The 24,622-nt window shown below is 40.8% G+C and overlaps 2 protein-coding genes across 25 annotated transcripts in view; both read right to left on the bottom strand.

Annotated features, from left to right (window-relative positions):
• Positions 1 to 22: 22 nt before the first annotated feature.
• Positions 23 to 20,231, bottom strand: LOC110508753 (DExH-box helicase 9). 3 transcript variants are annotated; one of them, XM_036966221.2, is made up of 28 exons: positions 20,144 to 20,231; positions 19,451 to 19,578; positions 19,207 to 19,347; positions 18,037 to 18,160; positions 17,770 to 17,930; positions 17,463 to 17,611; positions 16,102 to 16,148; positions 15,760 to 15,896; positions 15,494 to 15,583; positions 15,192 to 15,353; positions 14,940 to 15,017; positions 11,642 to 11,833; positions 11,273 to 11,414; positions 11,033 to 11,115; positions 10,675 to 10,831; positions 10,466 to 10,563; positions 10,140 to 10,353; positions 9,853 to 9,947; positions 9,684 to 9,757; positions 9,430 to 9,582; positions 3,741 to 3,901; positions 3,509 to 3,620; positions 3,201 to 3,362; positions 2,614 to 2,741; positions 1,658 to 1,887; positions 1,356 to 1,471; positions 978 to 1,178; positions 23 to 658 (listed from the first exon to the last, which is right to left on the bottom strand). In XM_036966221.2, exons 1-28 carry the CDS (start codon positions 20,205 to 20,207, stop codon positions 328 to 330), a joined length of 3,930 nt encoding a protein of 1,309 aa, XP_036822116.2. In that variant the 5' UTR covers positions 20,208 to 20,231; the 3' UTR covers positions 23 to 327. The 3 variants fall into 3 exon arrangements, with proteins under 3 accessions (XP_036822116.2, XP_021445207.3, XP_090082248.1); XM_021589532.3 differs by having other exon boundaries at positions 20,090 to 20,225; XM_090226122.1 differs by lacking the exons at positions 17,463 to 17,611; positions 17,770 to 17,930; positions 18,037 to 18,160; ... (1 more) ...; positions 19,451 to 19,578; positions 20,144 to 20,231 and adding an exon at positions 16,284 to 16,406.
• A 695-nt stretch (positions 20,232 to 20,926) lies between these two features.
• The window catches only part of rasal2 (RAS protein activator like 2), an 83,499-nt gene continuing 79,803 nt past the window's right edge, over positions 20,927 to 24,622 (bottom strand). For all 22 annotated transcript variants that reach the window (XM_021589521.3, XM_090226114.1, XM_090226112.1 and 19 more), the window contains 3 exons: positions 24,076 to 24,278; positions 23,683 to 23,770; positions 20,927 to 21,946 (listed from right to left, as the gene is read on the bottom strand). In XM_021589521.3, the coding sequence (XP_021445196.1) occupies positions 21,779 to 21,946; positions 23,683 to 23,770; positions 24,076 to 24,278 (459 nt within the window). In that variant the 3' untranslated portion in view covers positions 20,927 to 21,778. The remainder of the gene's footprint in view (positions 21,947 to 23,682; positions 23,771 to 24,075; positions 24,279 to 24,622) is intronic.

Raw genomic sequence — 24,622 nt, 5'->3', positions numbered from 1 at the left:
AACTGCTAAGAAAATCTGGCAGTGTTGGAAAAAATGTATTTTATTTAATTTATTACTTAGTAATGGCAGGAAACATACTTGAGTTGTATATAACTGACAAAATTAGGCTCATGGCATGAAATACTTTTGGAATTTTCCATTAGCCAAACTAACAAATTATTATTTTTTTATGCTTAATACCAGGGGAAAACCTTGATTTGGGGGGGGGGGGGGGTCACAAAAGGCTAAACTAAAATATCCTTACATAGAACCACTTCTAACATTACAGCCAAAAATACTCAAACGTCATGTAATGAACAACATCTAAAAAGCTAACCTTCAAATGCCCTAATATCCCTGGCCCCCTCCATAACCACCCCCACCCCTGTTCCCCCCTCCATAACCACCCCTGTTCCCCCCACCCCTGTTCCCCCCTCCATAACCACCACCACCTCTGTAACCTCCACCACCGCCTCTGTAACCTCCACCACCGCCTCTGTAACCTCCACCACCGCCTCTGTAACCTCCACCACCGCCCTGGTATCCTCCACCGCCCTGGTATCCTCCACCGCCTCTGTAACCTCCTCCCCTGTATCCTCCACCGCCTCCTCCCTGGTATCCTCCACCGCCTCCTCCGTCAAACCTGCCCATCTTGGGAGGACGTGGACCATCTCCAAAACTGATAAGGACAAGACATGTAAACCAGCTGTATTTGGTATTCAAAACACAATGCTGTCCTATTACCCAGTGGAGTGGATTACTGTGCACAAAGGTCAATAATCTACACAGAGTAAACTAATCCATTATTACCACTACATGACTTCACTACTACAAGTATGTAAGGTATGTCATGTTTGTTGATGTTTAGCAAACTGGCTGCTTGGGCTCTGGTCAAAAGCAGTGCACTATGTAGGCAATAGGGTGCCATTTGGGATGCATCCTAAATGTTCCTACCCCCCCCCCCAGAGCTGAGATGTCTAATCATGTGTTTATCTTACCGTTTATTGTTGACCATGAGGTTAAGCCCAGCTGCGGAGGGCTTGGAGATTTGACGGATGATGTTGAGCATGCGCTCGTTTGTGGGATCCAGCTGTTTGATGTACTCAGGGTCTTTGGTGACTTCTACAACAAGTGCCTCCATTCCAGCCCTCAAAGCAGCTATGCAGCCAGCCACGTTATGCGGTATCTTCAGTTTGATCCTGTGAATACAAACACTGGTTTTATCAGCTTGATCTCACGATTTTCATGCTCAATCTAACCCCCTTTTTTAGAAGTGTAGGTATATAGGCAGGAAAAATAAATAAATATATATATATATATATATATACACACACACACACTATTGCACCACTTTAAAAGATAGTAGCTACACTCGCCAATCATCCAGTTCAATGATTTCCCCGTTTGATGTGATTTTCTTGGAGGCAAACAGGATCAGCTGGAGTGGGCTGACTAGTGTCATTCCTTTGGCTGAGATGGCTCGAGTCCGGATCTGGTGAAAAAAAAACACAAAAAAACATTTGGTTGCTTGCAGCTTGTAGACCAATTTGATGATTTTTTAAAAATATATCTGAACATTGACCCTTTTAGCTCAAAAACAAAAAAAAGGGTAAACAACCTATGATACACCAGTATATTCATATTATGTAGTTATTGACCTCTAAATTTGAGATCCTACCTTTTCGCTAAAGACGAAGAACGGTGATGGGTAGGTCATGTCCTGGCTGCTGAAGGGGCAGTTGACGGAGCATTTGTGGATGAGGGCATTGCGCCCCTCAGTGGTGAGAATCTTCCTCTTCTCCTTGTGGTAGCACACGTTGGGATAGGAGCCGTATGTCAGGAGAGAGACGACCACGTCAAGGTTGTTGTCGGGTCCAACGTTATTGAACATCTGTGTCATCAAGCACTCTAATGAAAATATCAAAAACATTTTAAAACAATTTCAGACGTGATTGTATATTATGCCAACACTGCAATACTATTGGGTTGTTCACATGGTGTGTCTCTCAAATGGCACCCTATTCCAGTGGTGGAAAAAGTACCCAATTGTCATAGAAAATGACTCAATTAAAAGTCACACAGTAAAATACTACTTGAGTAAAAGTATTTGGTTTTAAATATACTTAAGTATCAAAAGTAAAATGTAATTGCTAAAATATACACTTAAGTATCAAAAGTACTGTATAAATAATTTTAATTCCGTAGATTAAGCAAACAATTTGGCACAACTTGGATAGCCAGGGTCACACTCCAACACTCAGACATAATTTACAAACAAAGCATGTGTTTTTATTGAGTCCCCCAGATCAGAGGCAGTAGAGATGACCAAAGATGTTCTCTTAAGTGCGTGAATTGGGCCAGTTTCCTGTCTTAGTATTTTTGGGTGTCAGGGAAACAGTATGGAGTAAAAAGTACTATATTTTCTTAAGGAATGTAGTGGAGTAAAAGTATTCAAAAATATAAATGGTAAAGTACAGATACCCCAAAAAACTACTTAAGTAGCACTTTAAAGTATTTTTACTTAAGTACTTTACACCACTGCCCTATTCCCAATAATGTGCACTACTTTTGACCAGGTGGTGCACTATAGGGGAAATGGTGTCATTTGAGACACAGAAGAAAAAAAAAATCTACCCTCAGGGAAGCCAGAGTTGATGAGGATCTCCTTCAGCTGCACTTTTGCCTCCCAGGTCATCCTCAGTGTGGACATGTTGAGCCTCTTGTGTTCACAGAATCTGGACTCTGCATCCTCACCTCCCATTCTACAATACAAAAAGACAAGTTAACAAGCTGTCACAACCTTCATTTGCCAGGTAGTGAGAAGGAACAGGATTGTATTCCCAAACAAAAATGGGTCATTCAGCTGACACCTCTTCCTACTGCAATGAATGGCATTACGGTGTTCTGTCTGCAATTGTATCAGCCACAATTATCAGTTGCATCTGTTTAATTGTAATCCATGAGAAAGGATTGTTTGTTTGTAATTATATATTTTTTTGTAACCATCATTTAACTTGGCAAGTCAGTTAAGAACAAATGTTATTTTCAATGACAAGGGTTAACTGCCTTGTTCAGGGGCATAACGACAGGTATTTATTTACCTTGTCAGCTCGAGGATTCGATCTTGCAACCTTTTGGTTACTGGCCCAACACTCTAACCACTAGACTACCTGCCGCCCCTAGATATACATGTTGCATGTTTCTATGAAGCCTGGACTCACCTCACATCGTCCCAAGCCTGGAAGACTGACAGGAGGGCCACGTGGTCTGAGAAGCGGGTGCCAGCAAAGTTGCGGTGCACATAGCCCAAGCGCTTGCCATCATTGATGAAGGGCTCTGGGAAGCAGGAGGCTGCTGAGATCGTGCACACCGCATCTCCAACACTAGAAAGCAGAGCAAAGAAAGCACCAACTATTTAAACAATTTCTAGTTGGAAATATGAAACTGTGTATAGAGATGAGTCAATATGGATAGTCATTTAGGGAAGGGTTTTACAAAATGCATGCATGAATTCTGATGCAGCACTCACTTGAATATGCAGCCCATAATCATCATCTTCCCCAGACGCGGCTCGATTGGAAGCTTTGCAAGGATCCGACCAAGCGGAGTCAACTCGTCATTTGTGTCCAAAGCATCCAGTTCTAGTGAAATATATCAAGGAATTGTAAATGCCAACCCTATTCAAGGTGGTTGTTCTAATGTTTACTAGAACACTAGAGGACAAAACAAATCCTTTAAGGTCAAAGCTAAAAACGACTCACCTCTCAGTGTGTGTTCTGCCTCTATAACCGCGTCCAGGGGAGGGGGCTCGATGGCCTTGGAAAGGAAATGGCCAATGGCTCCTAGTCTCAGCAGCTTGATGCTCAGGGCTACCTCGTGGAGAGGAGTACGGAATATCTCAGGGGTCATATGGGTCTCCAGTCTGGGATGAAGAAAAGGGTAGAAACAGAAGCACACATTCATCACTTGTGTAATTCAAATCAAACTCAATTTTGACATAAAAGGGTAAGAGTGAAAAAACAGAGTTTATATTCATATAGCATCTCAGAGTAGTAGTGCTGATCTAAGACCAGTTTTGCAGAATTCATAAAATTACACGGACACAGGAACCTGATCCGAGATCAGCACTCGGCTTTTTGAATATGGGTACAGAAGTTTGGCATCTCTTCAATGCTAATGAGGGTTGAGATCAGGGCCCAGTTGCATAAAACATCTTAAGTTAATTTTCCCCTTAAATTAAGTGAAAAAGTTAAAGCTAGAATACTAATTGAAACAAACCATCACATCGCCTGTGTTTTGGTAAAAAGCTGAGGGATGGGCCTGGAGAAATGGAAACACACTCAAATTCATGGACAGAGCTATGGATGCATGTACTGACCGTACATGATATGAACATAGTTTTAACCATGTTTTGAGACTATACAGTTTGAGTGACCACATGTCCCGAATTGTGCGGTAGAGTACCACATTTTGGCCCATTGTCCCGTAAACCAAACAATTATGTCATGCATTTTTTTTAAATTGAACACGAGTAATTTAAAAACAAAAAGGTACATTAGTGCCGTACTTCAGTCAGACATTCCGAGCTGTTTCTTGCAGTTCTGTTGTGCTTATGTAAAGACAGTGCCTTTGGAAAGTATTCAGACCCCTTGACTTTTTCCACATTTTTGTTATGTTTCAGCCGTATTATAAAATTGATTAAATAAATTAATTTCCTCAGCAATCTACTCACAATACAGCATAATGACAAAGCGAAAACAGGTTTCGAAACAATTTTCATGATATTGCTTTGTGCACGGACTTTACTGAACTCTGGAGAAAACTAACATTGTCGCTGGGTGAGTACATCTGACAATGTGCTCTCCCGTCCATTAGACATTTTGTCTGCAGGAACTCGCTACACTCGTCCAAGTGCCGATGTATTTGTGGCATGTGAACAGTACGAATGTGTCACTACCAAAGTCTAATGGTTTTAAATTACTGTTTGGTTATTCTTCTTTTGTTGATATCAGGTAACGTGCAACCTAACCCTGGCCCTGATATGCAATGTCTCCAAACCACCTCTGATTTTAAATCAAGATCTGGTTTTGGTATTTTTCATTTAAATATACGCAGCCTGTTGTCAAAAAATTGATGGGGTTAGGATTTGGGCTAAATCAACTGATGCTGATGTAATTGTGTTTTCTGCAACCTGGCTCAGCAAGTCTGTTTTTGATAAGGATATTTTCACAAGTGGTTACAATGTTTATCGCACTGATCGAGTTAAGGTGGGGGTGTGGCTATATATGTAAAAACTAAATTCCCTGTAAGTGTGACAAAGTCTGAAACTATTTGTAAACAGTTGGAATTTCTTGCTTTGAATATTGAGGTTTCAAAGTGTCTCTCTATAACTGTGATTGGCTGTTATAGACCCCCCTCTGCTCTCGCTGATGCATTTTATTATTTGACGCACCTCATGTCTAAACTTCTTTACAGTGAAATGATCTCAACTGGTGTTGGTTAAAGCCGGTGTCTGATGATTTTAAAATGTTTTGTAATTCTATGAATCTTACCCAGTTGATTAACTCACCCACTTGCCCAAATCTTAAATGTCCAGATAAATCTACCCTGATTGATTTGATATTGACAAATGTTCCACATAAATATTCTGCGGTTGGTGTTTTTTGTAACGATTTAAGTGACCATTGTGCTGTTGTTGCTGTTAGAAATACTAAGGTTCCTAAGACAAACCCACGTTTTATTTGTAAGAGAAATTTGAAGTGTTTTAATGAGCAGGCTTTCTTTCATGATTTGTTTTATTTTGACTAGAGCAAGACTGAGCTTATTCCTGATGTGGAAACTGCCTGGAAATTCTTTCATTATGTTTTTTTCCAAAAAGCAAACAAACATGCCCCATTCTGCAGGTTCAGGGTTAAAGGGCAGGATAATCCATGGTTTTCTGAGCTGTCTTGTATTATTCACGACCGTAATCTAGTCTGGGCTAAAGCAAGGAAATCATGTTCTGATGCGGATTGGCTTATTTTTAGGCAGTTAAGAAACAAGTGTTATTTTCTTCTCAGGAAGGCCAAGTCTGAATATTTTATGTCTGTTACCACTGATAACCTGAATGACCCTAGAAAGTTTTGGAAGGCTATTAAGTCTATGTCTGGTAACAGTAATGTTAATGAATTACCGTCATGTGTTTTGAAGGACTCTGTTGCTGTATATGGCAAAACTGAAATGCTGAATTGTTTCAATGAGCACTTTGTATCATCTGGTAGGCTGTTTGATTCAGTGTCCTCTGTCTCTGTACAACCAACCCTGTGTGGATGAACCAGTGAGAGCTGGTCAAACTTTTTGCCATTCTCAGTGAAGGAGGTACATAAAGCCCTGAAATCCTTAGATCAGAGAAAGCCTGCAGGTCCTGATCTTTTGGATCCCTGCTTTTTAAATCTGGCAGCTGATTTCATAGCTGAACCACTTACATATCTGTTCAATCTAACCCCGGAATGTAATGAAATTTGTCCTACCACTTTTAAAAGGGGAGATCCAACTCTTTAAAATAATTATAGGCCAATCTCAAAGCTGTCACCCCCAGTGAAAATACTTGAAACCCTTGAGTGAACAGCTAAAATAGTTATTTACTAACTCTATTTTATCAATGTACCAGGCTTCAGGAAGAAGCATAGCACAATTACAGCAGCCATGAAGGTTTTAAATTATATCACCGAAGCCCTTGACAAAAAACAGCACTGTCTCACTTTTTATTGATCTCTCTAAGGCTTTTGATACAGTTGATCATGCTATACTAAAAGGCAGAGTTTGTCAAGTGTAGGTCTTTCAGAGCATGCAGTTGCATGGTTTGCTAACCATCTGTCTGATAGAACTCAGTGCACTCAATTTGATGGGCTTATGTCTGTTAAATTGTCTGTCTTTAATTATGTGCCCCAAGGCTCTGTACTTGGTCCTCTCCTATTCACTATTTATATAAATGATTTAGACAAATTTCCAAAATGCAAAACTTCATTTTTATGCTGATGATACTGTTATTTACTGTTGTGCCTCGTCTCTTACAAAAGCTTTCCAGAACTTGCAAACTGCTTTTTATACTATTCAACATACCATGTGTCAATTGAAGCTTATCCTCAATACTGACAAAACTAAACTAATGGTGTTTTCTAAAGCAAGAAGAAATAGACCTCTGAAACTTTCACCTATTACTACCCGCCAGGGCAAGGAAATTGAGGTTGTAACCTCATACATATCTTGGAATTTTAATTGCATATTCAACAACTTACAAAACAATTGAAGCTGAAGGAGGCTAGTATCAGCTACATTTATGCCTTTACTAGACTATGGGGATATTTTATATATGAATGCTTCCGCTCAGTGTTTGAGATCAATTGACACTCTTTACCATGGCACTTTGAGATGTATTTTAAAACTGCAAAACCCTTACGCACCACTGCACTTTGTATACCAGGGTTGTCAGGCCTTCTCGTCACTCGTAGGCTCAGGCACTTGTATACTTTTATTTACAAAGCCATTTTGGGTTTACTACCTTTTTATTTGGGCATTTTTATTCTTCAGAAATGTGGTGGGTACTCTCTTCGTTCGCTGGACTTTATCCTGCTAACTGTTCCAAATGTCCGAACTGAATTTGGTAAAAGGGCTTTTATGTACTCTGCGCCATCGTCTTGGAACGCCTTAAAAAAATAATTTTAAACTGGAAGAACTTGTCCCGATTGGTATTTTTAAATCACTGATGAATGATCTTGAGACTGATTCCCTGACCTGTCAATGTTTTTAATTTGCTGTTTTTGATTTGGTTATACTCTTGTGAATTCTATGGTTTTTACTAGATTACTTGTAGTTTTTCATGATGTTTGTCTGTCATTTTTGTAATGGCTTGGTGTTGCATATCTTGGCCAGGACGCTCTTGAAAAATAGATTTTCAATCTCAATGAGCCCTTCCTGGTTAAATAAAGTTAAAAAAAAAAAAGGTTCTTAGATATTGATGCTAATAATTATTATTAATTTTTTTGGGGGAAAATACCTTTTTACATAAGTATTCAGACCCTTTGCTATGAGACTCAAAATGGAGCTTTGGTGCATCCTGTTTCCATTGATCATCCTTGAGGTGTTTCTACAACTTGATTGGTGTCCACATGTGGTAAATTCAATTGATTGGCCATGATTTGCAAAAGGCACACACCTGTCTAAGGTCCCACAGTTGACAATGCATGTCAGATAAAAACCAAGCCATGAGGTCGAAGGAATTGACCATAGATCTCCGAGATGGAGAAGGGTACAAAAAAATGTCTGCAGTTTTGAACGTCCAAGAACACAGTGGCCTCCATCATTCTTAAATTAAAACAGTTTAGACCCACCAAGACTCCTCCTAGAGTTGACCAAGAACCCGATGGTCACTATGACAGAGCTCTAAAGTTCCTCTGTGGAGATGGGAGAACCTTCCAGAAGGACAACCATTCCTGCAGCTCTGCACCAATCAGGCATTTATGGTAGATGACAGCCTGCTTGGAGTTTGCCAACAGGCACCTGAAGACTCTCAGACCATGAGAAACAAGATTCTCTGGTCTGATGAAACCAAGATTGAACTCTTTGGCCAGAATGCCAAGCGTCATGTCTGATGGAAATCTGGTAAAATCCCTACGGTGAAGCATGGTGGTGGCAGCATCATGATGTGAGGATGTTTTTCCAGCAGCAGGGCCTGGGAGACTAGTCAGGAACGAGGGAAAGATGAACAGAGCAAAGTACAGAGAGATCCTTGATGAAAACCTGACCCAGAGCGCTCAGGACCTCCGACTGGGACGAAGGTTCACCTTCCAACAGGACAATGACCCTAAGCACAAAGCCAAGACAATGCAGGAGTGGATTCGGGACAAGTGTCCGAATGTCCTTGAGTGGCCCAGCCAGAGCCCGGACTTGAACCCAATCAAACATCTCTGGAGAGACCTGAAAATAGCGGTGCGGCGTCACTCCCTATCCAACCTGACAGAGCTTGAGAGGATCTGCTGAGAAGAATGAGAGAAACTCCTCAAATACAAAAATCAATTACAGGTGTGCCAAGCTTGTAGCTTCATAACCAAGAAGACTCAAGCAAACACACATAGAAAAGTGAGTTATAGATTTGTCATTCTCATTGAAAGCAAGTCTAAGAAGCGGTAGATATGTTCTGTGTGAAATATTTATTTGTTTCCCGTTCTTAAGGTTTGTTCTTGCGTCTTTTACTTTCAGTTTTGTACACCAGCTTCAAACAGCTGAAAATACTATATTTTTGGTTTTGGAAAATATATTTCACAGCGGTTTTATACAATGATTCTCTACACTTGTTAAGTCACTGACTGAAATTAGGCTAAATATTGGCATTTTAGCAACCAGGAAATGGCAGAGCGATTTCTGCATATTGCACCTTTAAGATGTTTTATGCAACGGGTCCCAGAGACTTACTTGTCGAAGCGTGCTCTGCTACACAGATGAAAGCAGAAGCCAGCCCGGACGCGGCCGGCACGACCCTTCCTCTGCTCCAGGTTGGTCTTGGAGCCCCAGACTGTGGCGTAGTTGGTCATGTTGTTGTGAGATGTGAACAGTTTCACTTTCTGCCTTAGAGAAAACACAAAATAATTGGGGGTCATTAGTAGCTACACTCCCATGCAATGATCATTTAATAATTTAAAGTACAGTATATCAAGTGAGAAACTTACTTGCAAGAGTCGATGACATATACTACATCATTGATAGTAATACTGGTCTCTGCAATGTTTGTTGACAAGATCACCTGAAAAGGATAAAATATAAATAACAAAAATAACAATAACAGATAAATCATTATAAACCTTTACAGGAAAAACCCTGAGACCCTGCCTGACTGACCTTGGTGATGTTTTCAGGCACAGGCTCAAATACCCTCCTCTGTTCCTCTCTGGGGATCTGAGAGTGGAGAGGCAGAATCAGGTACCGTTGACTCCCTGGGTGAAACAAAATTAATAACAAGTCAATTCACTGGTGTCATTACAATTACAATCAACAGCATTTCTATGGCAGAAACTTGGGTGATATGGGGCTAAAATGAAAACAATGCATTTGTTGACATCAATCCAAATACTTTGACCAACAGTTTTTCTATGGGAGAACCACTGATTCGTATTGAGACCACACACCAAAGTGTGGGTTCATCTCCAGGTGTTTCTGCATGGAGTAGATGAGGTTCCAGCCGGGCAGGAAGACGAGCACAGCCCCGGCCACCTGGAGGGTCTCGATGTACTTCAGCAGGGCCTCCACCAGCTCAAAGGGAGTCTCCTTCTCATTCATCTGGGCCATAGAGCGCTTAGTCTCTGGGGTGTACTCTGGCCCACATATCACATTACAGTTGGCCTATGACAAACAAGAGGAAGAAACATACACATAGAACACACTTCCATAGAACAAACAGTGGTTAAATGAAATGGTTCTCTGTGCTTATGACCGACAAAGTACTATTCCATACCTCTTCATCTCCTCCTTCCTCATCCTTGTCCTTCCTCTTTCTATCACTCGGAGGTGGAATGAAATGTGTCATCTGAATACAATCTTCCAAAAAGTACTCTGGAAAAGATACAACCATTCATAGCTATCCATTACAAGCCCATAAACTGGAAGATATGAAGGTTAGATGATTTAAGAAAGTTTGCGAGCTCCATTTGACTGAGCTCTTACCTTGTACTGGGAATGTGCGGCCGAACACCTCGATGACAGGGCAGTTGAAGAAGTACTCTCTAAACATGGTGGTGTCGATGGTGGCAGACATGAGGATGATGCGGACCTCTGGGTAGGTGTGGACCACGTCCCTCAGCACCACCATGAGGAAGTCAGTCTGGGAAGAGCAAAAAAGTAATCATTACTTACTTTAGTACACCGAGGGCTGATTTCCCAGACACAGAATAAGCCTAGTCCTGGACTACAAACCATTCACAATTGAGACTCTCCATTGAGAGTACTTTTTAGTCCAGAACTAGGCTCAATCGGTACCCCTAAGGATTACAATTAGTTGGGGGGGGCCATCAGACATACGTACATTGATGTCTCTCTCGTGGATTTCATCCACAATCACATGGCTGATCCCGCGAATACCTGCTTCCAGCTTCCGCAGTAACACACCTGGAAATAGAGAAATACACCAAATTATGCTATATAGTATTCATATAATTCCATGTACCTTCTGCTATTCTTAACCTGAACTATTCTCAACCCCAGTTGTATTAACTACATAAAACACCTAAATTATGAATAACAAATGAAAATAAGAGACCCTTACCAACAGTGCAGAACATGATGCTGGCATGGGGTCGTGGGAGGATGGATTCAAAGCGGACGCTGTACCCACAGCTCTTACCGACATCCTCTCCTCTCTCGTAGGAAACACGCTCTGCCACAGACACTGCACTGATACGCCGGGGCTGACAAAGATGGGAAGGGGTGACCGTGAAATAGCAGCCATTCAGATATCTGCACTTTAATATTCTATTTATCTTGTATGTAACAGTCCTAGGCCTGTGTTTGTCTGTAATGTATTAATGTTTACACAATGCCACAAACAACATTTCCCAATTGGACAACAAAGGCATTATTCCATCACAAGCAAGGAAAATATTCAAATACATGAATATTTAATTTCGAGTCTTACCTGGGTTACAATAATGTTACACTCGGACGCCCTCCCACTCTTGATGAACTGATCCAGGATGTACTGAGGAACCTGGGTGGTTTTGCCACAGCCGGTCGCCCCTCGAATGATCACCACTGAGCTGCCCTGAACGGCAGTCATTATCTCCTCCTCAAATTTCTTCACTGGAAGCCCGTCTCGCTCCCCAATGACCTAGGAGACACGTTTTTGCATGACAGTCAGACACAACACAGTCCCATGCAAAATTCTGATATTTTGCATAGCAATATACGATTGTCCAATTTGTCACAAAAATGTGCCGATGTGGGAAAGGTTTGTTGATATGTGGCTTGATTGAACCATACGCGAAAAATGTTGAAATCGTGAGCCCTCTTTTTGTACAGCGGTGGGGGGTCAGTTTTATGTGATAATATTGCGATGATTTGACTGTTTGTGGAAAAAGTGTGGTGATTGGTCAAATTTGCAAGCTCTCACATAATATGCGGGGAATAGTTGATTTGGCACACAAAAACATGTGATCACAGAAACCAGGAATCCTGGAGGGACTGATAATAGGACATAATTTAACACTAACTCAAGATAATTGAGTGATTCCTCACGAAGCCAGACCAAAAAAATCCAAAATGTTTCTGATTTGATCCATAGAATGGTCATTTGAAGGAAGATATATTTTACAATTGATCTAAAAGCATAATAATACATTATTCATTGAAGTTGGAATATTTGTGACATTTTGGCCTTGCACAGGCCGCCTCCTCTAAGACTATTGGCATATCAAAGTACCAGAGCAGGATCTCTGATAGTTTTAATGTTATCGCCAATTGTATACAGAGAAACTGGCATAGTAGGCAATGTAACCAATCACACCCCTCATATTACTTGTATCAGTCTACATCCTGCAAATCAACAGCAATGGGTGACCATTTTGAATCCATTTTCACATTGGTAATGTTTACTAATTGGATCATAACTCTAAAAGTATCAGAGATCCCACTCTGGAACTTTGATATGCCAGTAGAATATAGTATGCTCAAGAATATATTGAACAATTAGCCCAATCAGAAATGGTATATTTTCAATATTCACGTTTTATTTTTCAATATTCATAAATTAAAGCTGCAACAGGTACAGTGCTTTCAGAAAGTATTCAGACCCCTTACTTGTTCCACATTTTGTTAGGTTACAGCCTTACTCTAAAAATGATTAAATTGCTTTTTCCTGTCATCAATCTACACACAATACCCCACAATGACAAAGCAAAAATCAGGTTGACATTTTTGCACATTTCAAAAAATGTATAAAAGAAATCACATTTACATAAGTATTCAGACCATTAACTCAGCACTTTGTTGAAGCACCTTTGGCAACGATATTTGGGGAGTTTCTTCCCTTCTCTGCAGATCCTCTCAAGCTCTGTCAGGTTGGATAGGGAGCGTTGCTGCACAGATATTTTCAGGTCTCTCCAGAGATGTTCGATCGGGTTCAAGTCCGGGCTCTGGCTGGGCCACTCAAGGACATTCAGACACTTGTCCCGAAGCCAACCCTGCATTGTCTTGGCTGTGTGCTTAGGGTCTTTGCCCTGTTGGAAGGTGGACCTTCGTCCCAGTCGGAGGTCCTGAGCGCTCTGGAGCCAGTTTTCATCAAGGATTTCTCTGTACTTTGCTCCATTCATTTTTCCCTCAATCCTGATTAGTCTCCCAGTCCCAGGCCAGTGAAATAAATCCCCACATCATGATACTGCCACAACCATGCTTCACCATAGGGATGGTGCCATGTTCCTTCCAGATGTGACGCTTGGCATTCAGGCCAAAGAGTTCAATCCTGATTTCATCAGACCAGAGAATCTGGTTTCTCATGGTCTGAGAATCTTCAGGTGCCTTTTGGCAAACAGCAAGCGGGCTGTCATATGCCTTTTTCTGAGTAGTGGCTTCCGTCTGGCCACTCTACCATAAAGGCCTGACTGGTGGAGTGCTGCAGGAATGGTTGTCCTCCTGGAAGGTTCTCCCATCGCCACAGAGGAACTCTGTCAGAATGACCATCGGGTTCTTGGTCACATCCCTTACCAAGGCCCTTCTCCCCCGACTACTCAGTTTGGCCGGGTGACCAGCTCTAGGAAGAGTCTTGGTGCTTACAAACTTCTTCCATTTAAGAATGATGGAGGCTACTGTGTTCCTGGGGACATTCAATGCTTGCCATTTTTTTTGAACTCCTACCCAGATCTGTGCCTCAACACAATCCTGTCTCGGAGTTCTACGGACAATTCCTTCAACTTCATGGCTTGGTTTTTGCTTTGACGTGCACTGTCAACTGTGGGACCTTCTATTGATAGGTGTGTGAATTTACCACAGGTGGACACCAACAAAGTTGTAGAAACATTAAGGATGATCAATGACAACAGGATGCACCTGAGCTCAATTTTGAGTATCATAGCAAAGAGTCCAAATACTTATGTAAATAAGGTATATTTTTTATAAATGTGTAAACATTTCTAAAAACCTATTTTCACTTGGTCATTATGGGGTAGTGTGTGTAGATTGCCAAGGATTTTTATTTATTTAATTCATTTTAGAATAAGGCTGTAACGTAACAAAATGTGGGAAAAGTAAAGGAGTCTGAATACCTATCTTTTTGGGCGACCCGGCCAAATTCATATAGATATGTGATTTGTGGATCTGTCATCTGGTTGAAAGCCAATCTAAGAAGTGGTAGATCTGTTCTATGTGCGCTCTCTCCCATTCATAAGTTTAGTTTTTGCATCTTTTTCTTTCGAATTTGTACACCAGCTTCAAACAAGCCAAAAATACAATATTTTTGGTTATTGAAAAGACATCACCAGTTTAGGTGGTACAATGATTCTCTACAATATATTGCTTGTTTTGTCACAAACTAAAATTGTGCGAACTATTAGCATTTTAGCAACCAGGAAATGGCAGAGCGATTTGGGCATTTTGCACCTTTAAATGCTAATTGTTTTTTGTAAATCTAAATACTAATATTACAGGGCAAGCGGTAAAGCTTCATATGACAACAATTTTTGCTTTGTAGCACCTACATATATGAAACATTATGGAGTCTTAAAGGAGGCCTGGGTACAGCCAAAATGTACAAATATTCCAAATTCAATTAATTATTTCTCAATTATGCTTTAAGATACAAATATCAAATACGTGTCAACAACTCTACTTCCAAAGAGCCATTTCTAAGGATAAAATGTGAAAATCCCCCAAAACAGGGTGTGTCTTTGTCCCGTTTTCATTAGGAATAACTTAATCGCAGTTAAGTGAGGGCAACAACATACCTTCTGTAGGCTTTGATCTTGTTCCAATTGATAAGTCAGCTCATGATGGAGGTCAGTGCTGATTTGCTCTGGGGTGCACTAGGGGGAAACGTAAATGATACTTTTAGATAGGATGGATGGCCTACCATGACAAAATAGACTGCTTTAGTTTTGAGAAAGGTCAGATTATGAAGAGAATAACAGTAGAAAACACAGATATATTGTTGCATTTCTTTTAGTAAATGTACAGCTAGAAACAAGTCTTTGACACACAAATGCTAGTGGTCCATCGTCAATATTGCTGCTGGTCCAGGGGTTCCAGTTGACTTGCGGAGGGGACCACGGCACCACCCCGGCCATGCTCTGTTTCTGGGAGGGCTCAAACACAGCCATCTTCCCTTGGACCAAAGACACTGGAGTACTTGGATCAGGTGGCTGGGGACAGGAAAAAGGTTTAACTCATAATCCTCATATTAAATGACAAAGTACTTTTCTTTGGTTTTCAGTGTGATAGGACAGACACTAATTGAAACTGTATAAAGGTTAATAAATGTAATCATATAAATTTGACTTACCGGAGGTGGAATTGCAACACCCAGTTCTTGGGCCATACTCTGCAGCTGATGTTGCAGTTCATCCACCACATTCACCTCAAAAGCTTCCAACTGTGAAGACACCAAGGTTCAACTGTAAGTTAAAAAGACTTGCTGCATACTTAGTTCGAACCTTGAGACATATAAAATAAGGTGAACAAACAAAACATACAACATTAAGACCACGTCATTAATAAATCAGTGTAATAACACCAAATATTTTATCAGCAGTAACACACGTTACATACAATTTCCCCCTCTTTCTTCTTAGTGACGCCAGAATAAGGCTCAATGACACCCAGATGGTAAAGTTGACGGACGATAGACAGCGCAGAGGACTGGGCTGCAAGCTTCTTGTTAGAGCCATGCTCGCGGGCAATTATCTCTACAAAACAAATGAAAATGTATTTCTTATTCTGAAGTCACATATTTGTTGTCTCCAGAAAGCTACTAAACTAGGTTCAGTGTTTACATTTTCTCCTGAATTTGGAAAAATCTAATATTTCTGACTCCTGTTCAAAAACGTAAACAAAGCATTTTACATCTGATAGGACAATTCAGTTTGTGTTCAATGAAAAGTTTGTACTTACTTCTGCCAAGCTGTCTTACAAATAACTGCATCTCAGCAATAAAGCTCCTGAAGTAGAAGCAAAAAAACACCATCATCCATAATGTTACTAAGCCTGATTCACTTTCTATGAAAAATCTGAATAATGTGTAACTCGTGTTTTTACAGTAGATAAAACATGTATCAATCATTGGACCAACTGACCTCTGAGCTTGAGAAGCCTATTGTCCAGTCTGATGATAACCCTTGCCCTTGGGGGAGCCAGTATGTTTTTCTGCCAGACTTCAATCAACAATCAACTTTATCACCTCAGCCACTGCCCCATCCCTAGTGGAACAAGTGACACCAGAAATCAAAACCACACAATAATCTGCCCATTCCATCCCCCATTGTGGATGCAACCATATAACAACTTTAGTGCAGCCTAAAGGATGTCACATGTCTTGACAAGGTAGGTTGTGAATTCTGGCATCACATCTCCACTACTATTCACATTCAGAATTACTGACCGAGGCCAGTTAAATTAAAATAGGATCAATATTGTACTAGTAAGGTATTGGTTGAGGTCAGAGATCATATAATTAATTATGGGATTACAGGATCTCTATGGTTGAGGTATAAATAGCTCCAAAATGACCTGAGAAAAGTTAACCGAGATCTCTCAGGTGTTAACCGCACACCCAGGAGGGCTCTGTCTCCATATAAGTCCAGCAGAAAAACATACAGTCCCCATAACTAATGTACAGGTAACTGCCAAAATAAAGGAAACACCAACATAAAGTGTCTTAATAGGGCATGGGACCACGAGTCGACAGAACAGCTTCAATGTGCCTTGGCATAGATTTTTACAAGCGTATGGAACTCTATTGGAGGGATGCGAAGCCATTTTTCCACAAGAAAATCCATAATTTAATCTCAAATTAAGTGTTCCATTGGGTTGAGATCCGGTGACCAAGACACACACAAACACCCTTTAAACCTCCTATGCTCCTTTGAGACGCTTCTTCCAAAGTCAATGAGATTGCTTCTTCTTGCCATGGTAGCCAAAATAATGGGCAACTGGGCATTTTTAAAACATGCATGATGGGATGTTAAATGCTTAAGTAATTCAGGAACCACACCTGTGTGGAATTACATGCTTTCAATATACTTTGTATCCCTCATTTCCTCGTGTTCACTTTATTTTGGCAGTTACCTGTATGTAGGTTCTTTGGTTTGTCATGAATGCTTTGGAGCAATATTCCTGATAAACTATTATATAAATGAATCTATGGAAAATCTCCTATTGGAACCAGCCTGGTCGCTGCGTTACCAGAGTTCAGGCTGGTTCCACCAGGCTAACTGATCAACTTCCAGGCCAAAATATTTTCCCATCCTCCTGACCTGTTGTGGTCAGGCCCAACTTGGCTGTATTTGTAATCAGTTTGATTCTTCTCCTTCTGGAAAAATTGGTTCAGACGGGCCTTGGCGTTCTCTAAAGTCCAGTTGCCATGGAGTCCTGCGTTCAGATCTACCTCCTCAGACTCCAGAGTCTTGATGGGGAAAATAAACACTTCAAAGGTTCAAATCAGGCATGCGTGAAGACTGAATTACTACAAATGCATTTCTTAAATTAAATATATTTCAGCATAAAGATAGCTAATAGATATGAAACAATGCCTTGTAAAAATAGTGAAATGACAGGTCCTACCGCCTGTGCCTCCTGCTCATCTCTCTTTGAGTAGTAGTCCTTTAGATTGGCCCCACGATCCCACGGAGCATTGCTGTTTGAGCCACCTCCGGAAAAATTGCCGCTACCGCCCGAATATCCCAAACCAGTGACACCTGGGACTGGCGCAGAAGGTGCATTCACTGAAGCAAAAGTTAAACGAGATGAGTTATGACGCCATGGGAATGTAGTTAACAGAACATAGACTGTGTACAGACCTACAAGCATTTGGTGAAGTCAGCCAAGTACCTTGCTCAGCTTTCACAACCAGGTGAGGAGGGATAGGTCCACTTGGAGGAAGACTTCCAAAGCCAACATTCCCTCCTTCACCCCCTCCTCCACAGTCAGGTACACTGAAGTCAGGTCCACTTGCCTATTAACAGGAAAATAATGTTTAATACCGTAATAACATGTCCATCACCAAATGTTTAATCTTGGATGATAAAAAGTATGGTTTGTTATCAATAAAATGTAAAAAATGGTGCAGAGCGTTCAATTTGGTTGCTGGGTGGCAAGGAGATCCCTTGCTCTGGTAAAAACATTGATAACTATGTGCTGTTCAAGGGATTGTTAAATAAATGTTAGAACCATGTTAATGTCAGAATTAGCTATCTACACATTTCCGACTAATCCTTTTAGCCCTATTAGAGTTATACAGCAAATAACTCCATGCTTTTCATTATCAGTAAACATCAATTGATCATGTTATTTCAGATAAGTGAGAGTCACTTAAATCAAATTTTATTGGTCACATATTTAGCAGATGCTATTGCGGGTGTAGCAAAATGCCTGTGTTCCTAGCTCACTCGGTGCAGTAATATCTAACAATTCACAAAAGACAAATCCAAAGAAAAATAATGGAGTTAAATATATAAATTATTAGGACGAGCAATGTTGGAGTGGCATTGACTAAAATACAGTAGAATAGAATACAGTATATACATATGAAATTAGTAAAGCAATATGTCAACATTATTAAAGTGCTTGGCCCCTGAACCACTCACACTTGTCAGATATAGTTCACTGTAATTTTATATCATTGAAATATCAAATTAATAGTGGCCAATATTGAGAGATATCGTGAGGCTATGCTCACGTATCTGAATTTTATATGATCAATTGATGTTTACTGATAATGAAAAGTATGTAGTTACTTGCAGTATAACTGATGATATTTAGCACTATGCGCAACTGTTTTGCATGGAATAATCAGAAATGTGTAGTTCTTACTATGCTCAAGAGGCATAATATAACCAAATAGTTCACATTTCTCTCATTAACAATCCATGGAAAACGGCAAGAAGTTGTCAATGAATTTAGCGGAGCTGTGGGTCTCCTTGTCCCCCAGCAGCCAAATGAATCGCTCTGCACTGTGACGTTTCATTGATAACCTATTTCGGTGAGATTTTTATAACTGACCCCAAGGGCTGGGACTTCTGCTGCATTCATTTCTCCAACTCGGACAAGATAATTGACAAAGTCTCTAGCAGCATTTGCCTGGGCATCCTTCTTATTGGTGGAGTTTCCCATTCCAGTGTAGTTGAATCCGTCAATACGAACCTTGGAAGAGAAATAACAAATATTTTATATATATGAACTATATGCTACTTCTGTTATTTACCGGATGCTTGCAGATAGACATATTTGAAAGAATTCAACTGACCTCACACAGAAACTTCTGTCGGTTTTTGTTTCCAGCGGCTCGAATGTCATAGCTGGGTGTTAGTTTCTTCTTCCCACACCAAGCATACAGGAAGTTCTTGATGTCCGCCATGGCGGATTTGTATTTCTCTGTTGGGATCAGAGATTCATCGATTTTATTCAGAGTAACTGACTTGTATCAACGATTCAATAACTTTGAAAACACCAGAAACCCCAAACTCAGGATGCTAGATTAGTTAGGTCGTTTTTTTCCCTTCCTAGTTAGCTAGTTGACGAACGTTAACGCCGTGATCAGCTATTATATTGGCAAGCTAAAGCTACATGACATGAGCGTGGACGCTGGCTAAATGCAATATTTTAGAGGCATTTACAAGTCCTAACTGGCCGTAATGTTATTTAAAAATGCATGCACAGTTAGCTAGGTCAGACAAAACAAATAATCTAGCTATTCGGCTTGGTTTACATTAGCTGAAAGATATACACGCTGCTAATTCAGGTAGCTAGCTAACGTTAGAAGGTTAACGTTAGCTCGTTTAGAAGCTCAATCTTCAGTTCTGTACTAGCCAATGTTGCAATGAAATTATGGACATGGCCAGCTAGCTAAATACACTTCACACAACTTCCACTTTGCTTATCTTACCCACTCGACCTCCACCAGATACTTTTTCAAACGAGCCGGCTAGCAAATACAAACCATTCAGACGGCAGACATGATAGCACTGGGGGACGAGACGGTCAGGCCTGGACTTTGGGCGCATGCGTGGCTAGGACGCACTGGGGCCAAACAGCAAGCGCCCCCTGGCGCTTTTTTGGTAAACTAGAATTACAAGAATTTCCAATGAAAAACTGTGTTTGCCATGCAGCATTGCGTTGCAGAGCATTCGGTGGATTTATCGAACGTGTGCGTCAAACTGTATGCGTAGCCGGCTTGAAAGAAATGGTAGCAGAAGGTGAATGTTGAACTTTTGTTGCATACATATCTAGATGCTGCTGCATACTATTGTGCACAATGATGCGGTCGGTGTGTTAGAAGCATTACTGTTAAAATGCACAGGTGGTGGTACTTCAGGGGGTACTCTGGGTAGAGCAAAATTCAGTTGGTGTGCACTAACCCAAAAAAGGTTGGGAGCCACTGCTCTAGTCTATGGAAATCCCAGACCTAGGGCAACAGCACAACTGCACACAGTTTATGCTGGAACATTGTTCATGTGGGAGGCAACCCATCTGCATAGGGAGACTAGGCGTAGATCTGCCACTTCCATCTGTTATTGAGGCCCTCTCATCAGGCTTACAAGTATGTTCCGCATGCCCCCTTCTGTGGTTCACTAATTGTGAGTCACATCTTCCAAAGTAACAACAACCAAATAATCTTTATAAAAGGGAATAATTATGTAACAACTCCACAAAAATGTGCTTTAGCACTGTAGTTGAATTACAAACCATATACAATTAATATAATTGCAAAATATCCACAAAATTATAGGCAGCTTTTATTCTACACAACATTCAACAAGGACAGATATGCAAACATTTACATAAACCAGTTCATATGAGGGGAAGGGGGGGGGGGGGACAACACTTTTAAACAGTAGTTATTGACATGAAATTGTACAAAGTCATGAGGGTCTTCTTTTGGGATCTTGAAGGCTTGACAGTAGGCGGTACAGAAATAAATACAATTTGCTATTCTGTGGCAAGGTGGTGGAGCGAGACGACTCATTTTGAAGATCCAGTTGGCCTTAAGAACCTGAACTCAAAGACCTATGGTTTCAGCTAGTAATGGGCAAGCAGCAGTCAATATACTCAAAATCAGCTAATCAAAACCAATTCAACCCCTAGTTTAAGACAACATTAACAGAAGTTAAAAAATATAAAAAAGTAGGGTTTGAATAACAGTGTGCATAAAACTGTTTTTGGTTTATTTTGCCCTTCCACTCCTATTTTGACAATATGTTTTTAGAGCTATAATTGCTCACTATGTGCTTTTAGCTATTTATTTAAAACAAACCCACTTTATGATATGTACATCTCCTCAATATATATCTTAGATAAACTGCATTTGTCTGCATATGGGAATAATAATGTAATTTATAAAACACCAATAAACTATTTTATGACAACAGTTGATCCCCGTTTGTCTTCAAATGACCCGTCTTTCCAGTATCATCTCTGTACACAACCAATACAAGATATAAGTTATATACATTCATATCTAGACATTCTTTGTAGATGTATAGTACATACAGTCAAGAGAGAGACAGGTCCTTGGCCTATGTGCATGGAGAGAGTGTGACCACCATCACACCATCTCATTGTGTCTGACTAACAATCAGCAGCTGCTGTTTTTAAACTCTCCGTTCTCAGTGATCGACAGTTTTGTGGGGTTGGTTGGAGAGAGGCCGTTGCGCAGATTCTGCATGCTATAGCGCTCCTTCACCTGTGTCAGGGCACTCATCAGCCGAGAGTTGGCTGCATCCAGAGAGCTTATCCTCTTCTCCTGAAGAGAGAAAGAGAGGAGGGAAAGAGGGACTGAGTGAGGAAAGCATTCACTTTACAGTGGAGAATAGATTAGCAGGGTAAGCTGAAGGATGACTACTACTCTGTTAGATGGTGAAATTCAAATATCACAAGCAAAGTCTGAAATATACCTATTTTTTTGTTTAGCAGCCAAAATTATAGATACAACTAAAAACTCATATCCAAGCATTGCATCATGTTTGTTTGAAAAAAAGAAACTATTTTAGATATCTATTCATATACCATTCACAGAGCCTACATGTCAAGTGGTATCACTTTTAACTGTAAACTACTGTCAATTTATAGTGTAAACACATGAGGATTATTTGTATTCAACCATCTTTAAAAATAAATTCATAAGTAAATAACCGAAATCCCAATTATATGCATAACCCTTGGGACTGAACTGTCCTGTATGATATACTTGATTGTTCCCCCTCCTAGAAGTAGGAAAACGGACTCAGTATGCCCTCTTTGTAATCAGCAACATAATAATGTTTTGTATCTAACCATGGGCAACCTCATCTAGCCAGGTCACGGCACTGTTCCTGCAGAACTGGGGGAGACGAGGGAAGGGGAAAAGGGTTTTGGGAGTGACGGTAGCTAAATTAGGAAGGCGGGTGAAACGCATCCAAAGCTGGGGATAACAGACACATCATCTGCTAAGAGCGCAACTTACAACACACAGTCCTGTAGAGACAGAAATAGTGAACACATTTGAATGTAACGGCTTCATATTTCCAGCCCTGATTCAAAACATACTTTCTTATACTATAACATTGTTTATTTTTAACTATGAGAGCCACTGTGTCTGAGATTGGGTTGACATCAGATATGGAGAAACATGAATTGTAGGGGCGTAGTATACCTACAAAAGTAATGAACATGTATTAGATTATGCTCTACATTTGTATTCTGACTGATGGGGAAATCTGAAAATCTAATTTCAAAAGCAATACCAAACAACAACGACCTCTAGTCTGCACAGGAATAAGGACTTTTTTGGCAGGGAGGCAGGAATTAGTGTCAAGTGTAGTTGCGCTCATTCAAGGCTTGACAGCATTTCCCAAAACCAGAAGACTGACTGTATTACTTGCCTGCTTGATTTACCTCTGTTGCTTTATTGACCTGGAACTCAGTGGAACATAGTGATCAAGTCAACAGGTTCTCTGCTCTAATGCAGAGCAAAAGAACTTCATCTCCCTCCAAATTCCATGTGAATAGTACTTGAAATATAGGCCTTGAAATACATCCACATGTACACCTCCAATTGACTCAAATGATGTAAATTAGCCTATCAGAAGCTTCTAAAGCCATGACATAATTTTCTGGAATTTTCCAAGCTGTTAAAAAAAAGAAGAAACTTAGTGTATGTAAACTTCCGACCCACTGGAATTGTGATACAGTGAATTATAACTCAGAAATTATTCACTCAGAAAGTGAACCAAACGATGGCTCTTTTGTAGTTATCGTTGTAGTGTGAACACTCCTGTCTATTTGAATTAGAGTGATTTAAATTTTTTTATCAATATAGTTGGCATTCTTGGTGTGGACAGCCCATAAGACTGAATTAATCTGTTTCCATGGAGAGTAGAATAGTATTCGTAAAGGGATTGAACTGAATGGATCTGAACGGTTTTAAGTATTTGTATTATTCAAACGCCCAGCCCAGGTAGAGTACAGACAAAATGTGTGCAGTGTGTTCTGTTACGATACCTGTGCATCAATGATCTTCTGCTTGGCGTCTATGACAACCTGCATCTCTGTATGGTCTCTCTTCAGCTCCTCCTCTACAGCCATTAACCTGTGAGTGACAGAGCATAGCCACCTCAGACAAATACACATCAAAAGGGGGGGGGGCATTGGTTGCATTTCAAATTGAACCCCATCTTTGACCAGAGCCCTGTGGACCCTGGTCAAAAGTACTGCACTATATAGGGAATAGGGTGCCATTTGGGATACAGATATACAAGCAACTATAAGCATGCCATTAAGCAGTCAATCTTTCATTCATTAGTTAGTTCAATCATTCATTCACAGGAATTACGACTGAAGCACATGCTCCTTCTTGTCAGCAAAATCCTCCAGAGGGTGCCTAGTAATGCCGACCTGCAGATGATGCTCTTCATCTGATTGTCCTTCTCCTCCTGCTGCCGCCGCAGCCTCTCCTCGCTGTCCTCCAGGCGGGCCTTGTACTCCATCAGCAGTTTCTGCATCTGCTGCTCCTGGGCCAGCAGACGTCTCTCGTACTCCTCCAGACACAGACTAGACACCCGCAGACGCTCCTTCAGCTTGGAGATCTCCTGTTCATACTGGAGGGAGAGAGACGAGAGACAGAGGAAGAGTGATAGATGGGAAGATAGAAAGAGAGATTGGGAGGGGATGATCGTGTTAGTCATGCCTAAGACAAAGCCAACCTCTGTCTGCCTACACTCTACCCCAAAGCCATAAGACTGCTGAACAATTTGATAAAATCGCCACCGGACAATTTACATTGACACCCCTCCGTTTTGTACACTGCTGCTACTCGCTGGTTGTTTGTTTGTTACCTATGCATAGTCACTTCGCCCCCACGACATGTACAGATTACATCAACTAGCCTGAACCCCTGCACACTGACTCGGTACCGGTGCCCCCTGTACATCGCCTCATTATT

Source organism: Oncorhynchus mykiss, chromosome 28 (assembly GCF_057628025.1).
Source record: "Oncorhynchus mykiss isolate SJ-2025 chromosome 28, ASM5762802v1, whole genome shotgun sequence".
In the NCBI taxonomy this organism is placed as follows: Eukaryota; Metazoa; Chordata; class Actinopteri; order Salmoniformes; family Salmonidae; genus Oncorhynchus; species Oncorhynchus mykiss.
This window is presented reverse-complemented; position numbering and strand designations above follow the sequence as displayed.

What these genes read in the sequence shown, in the direction of transcription:
- LOC110508753 (XM_021589532.3), bottom strand. Translation starts at nt 20,207, where the DNA reads ATGCGCCCAAAGTCCAGGCCTGACCGTCTCGTCCCCCAGTGCTATCAT. An exon ending in GACAGAAGTTTCTGTGTGAG is followed by an intron (nt 19,348 to 19,450) that starts GTCAGTTGAATT and finishes TTCTCTTCCAAG; the next exon opens with GTTCGTATTGACGGATTCAA. An exon ending in GTTGGGCCTGACCACAACAG is followed by an intron (nt 16,149 to 17,462) that starts GTCAGGAGGATG and finishes CTTCTACTTCAG; the next exon opens with GAGCTTTATTGCTGAGATGC.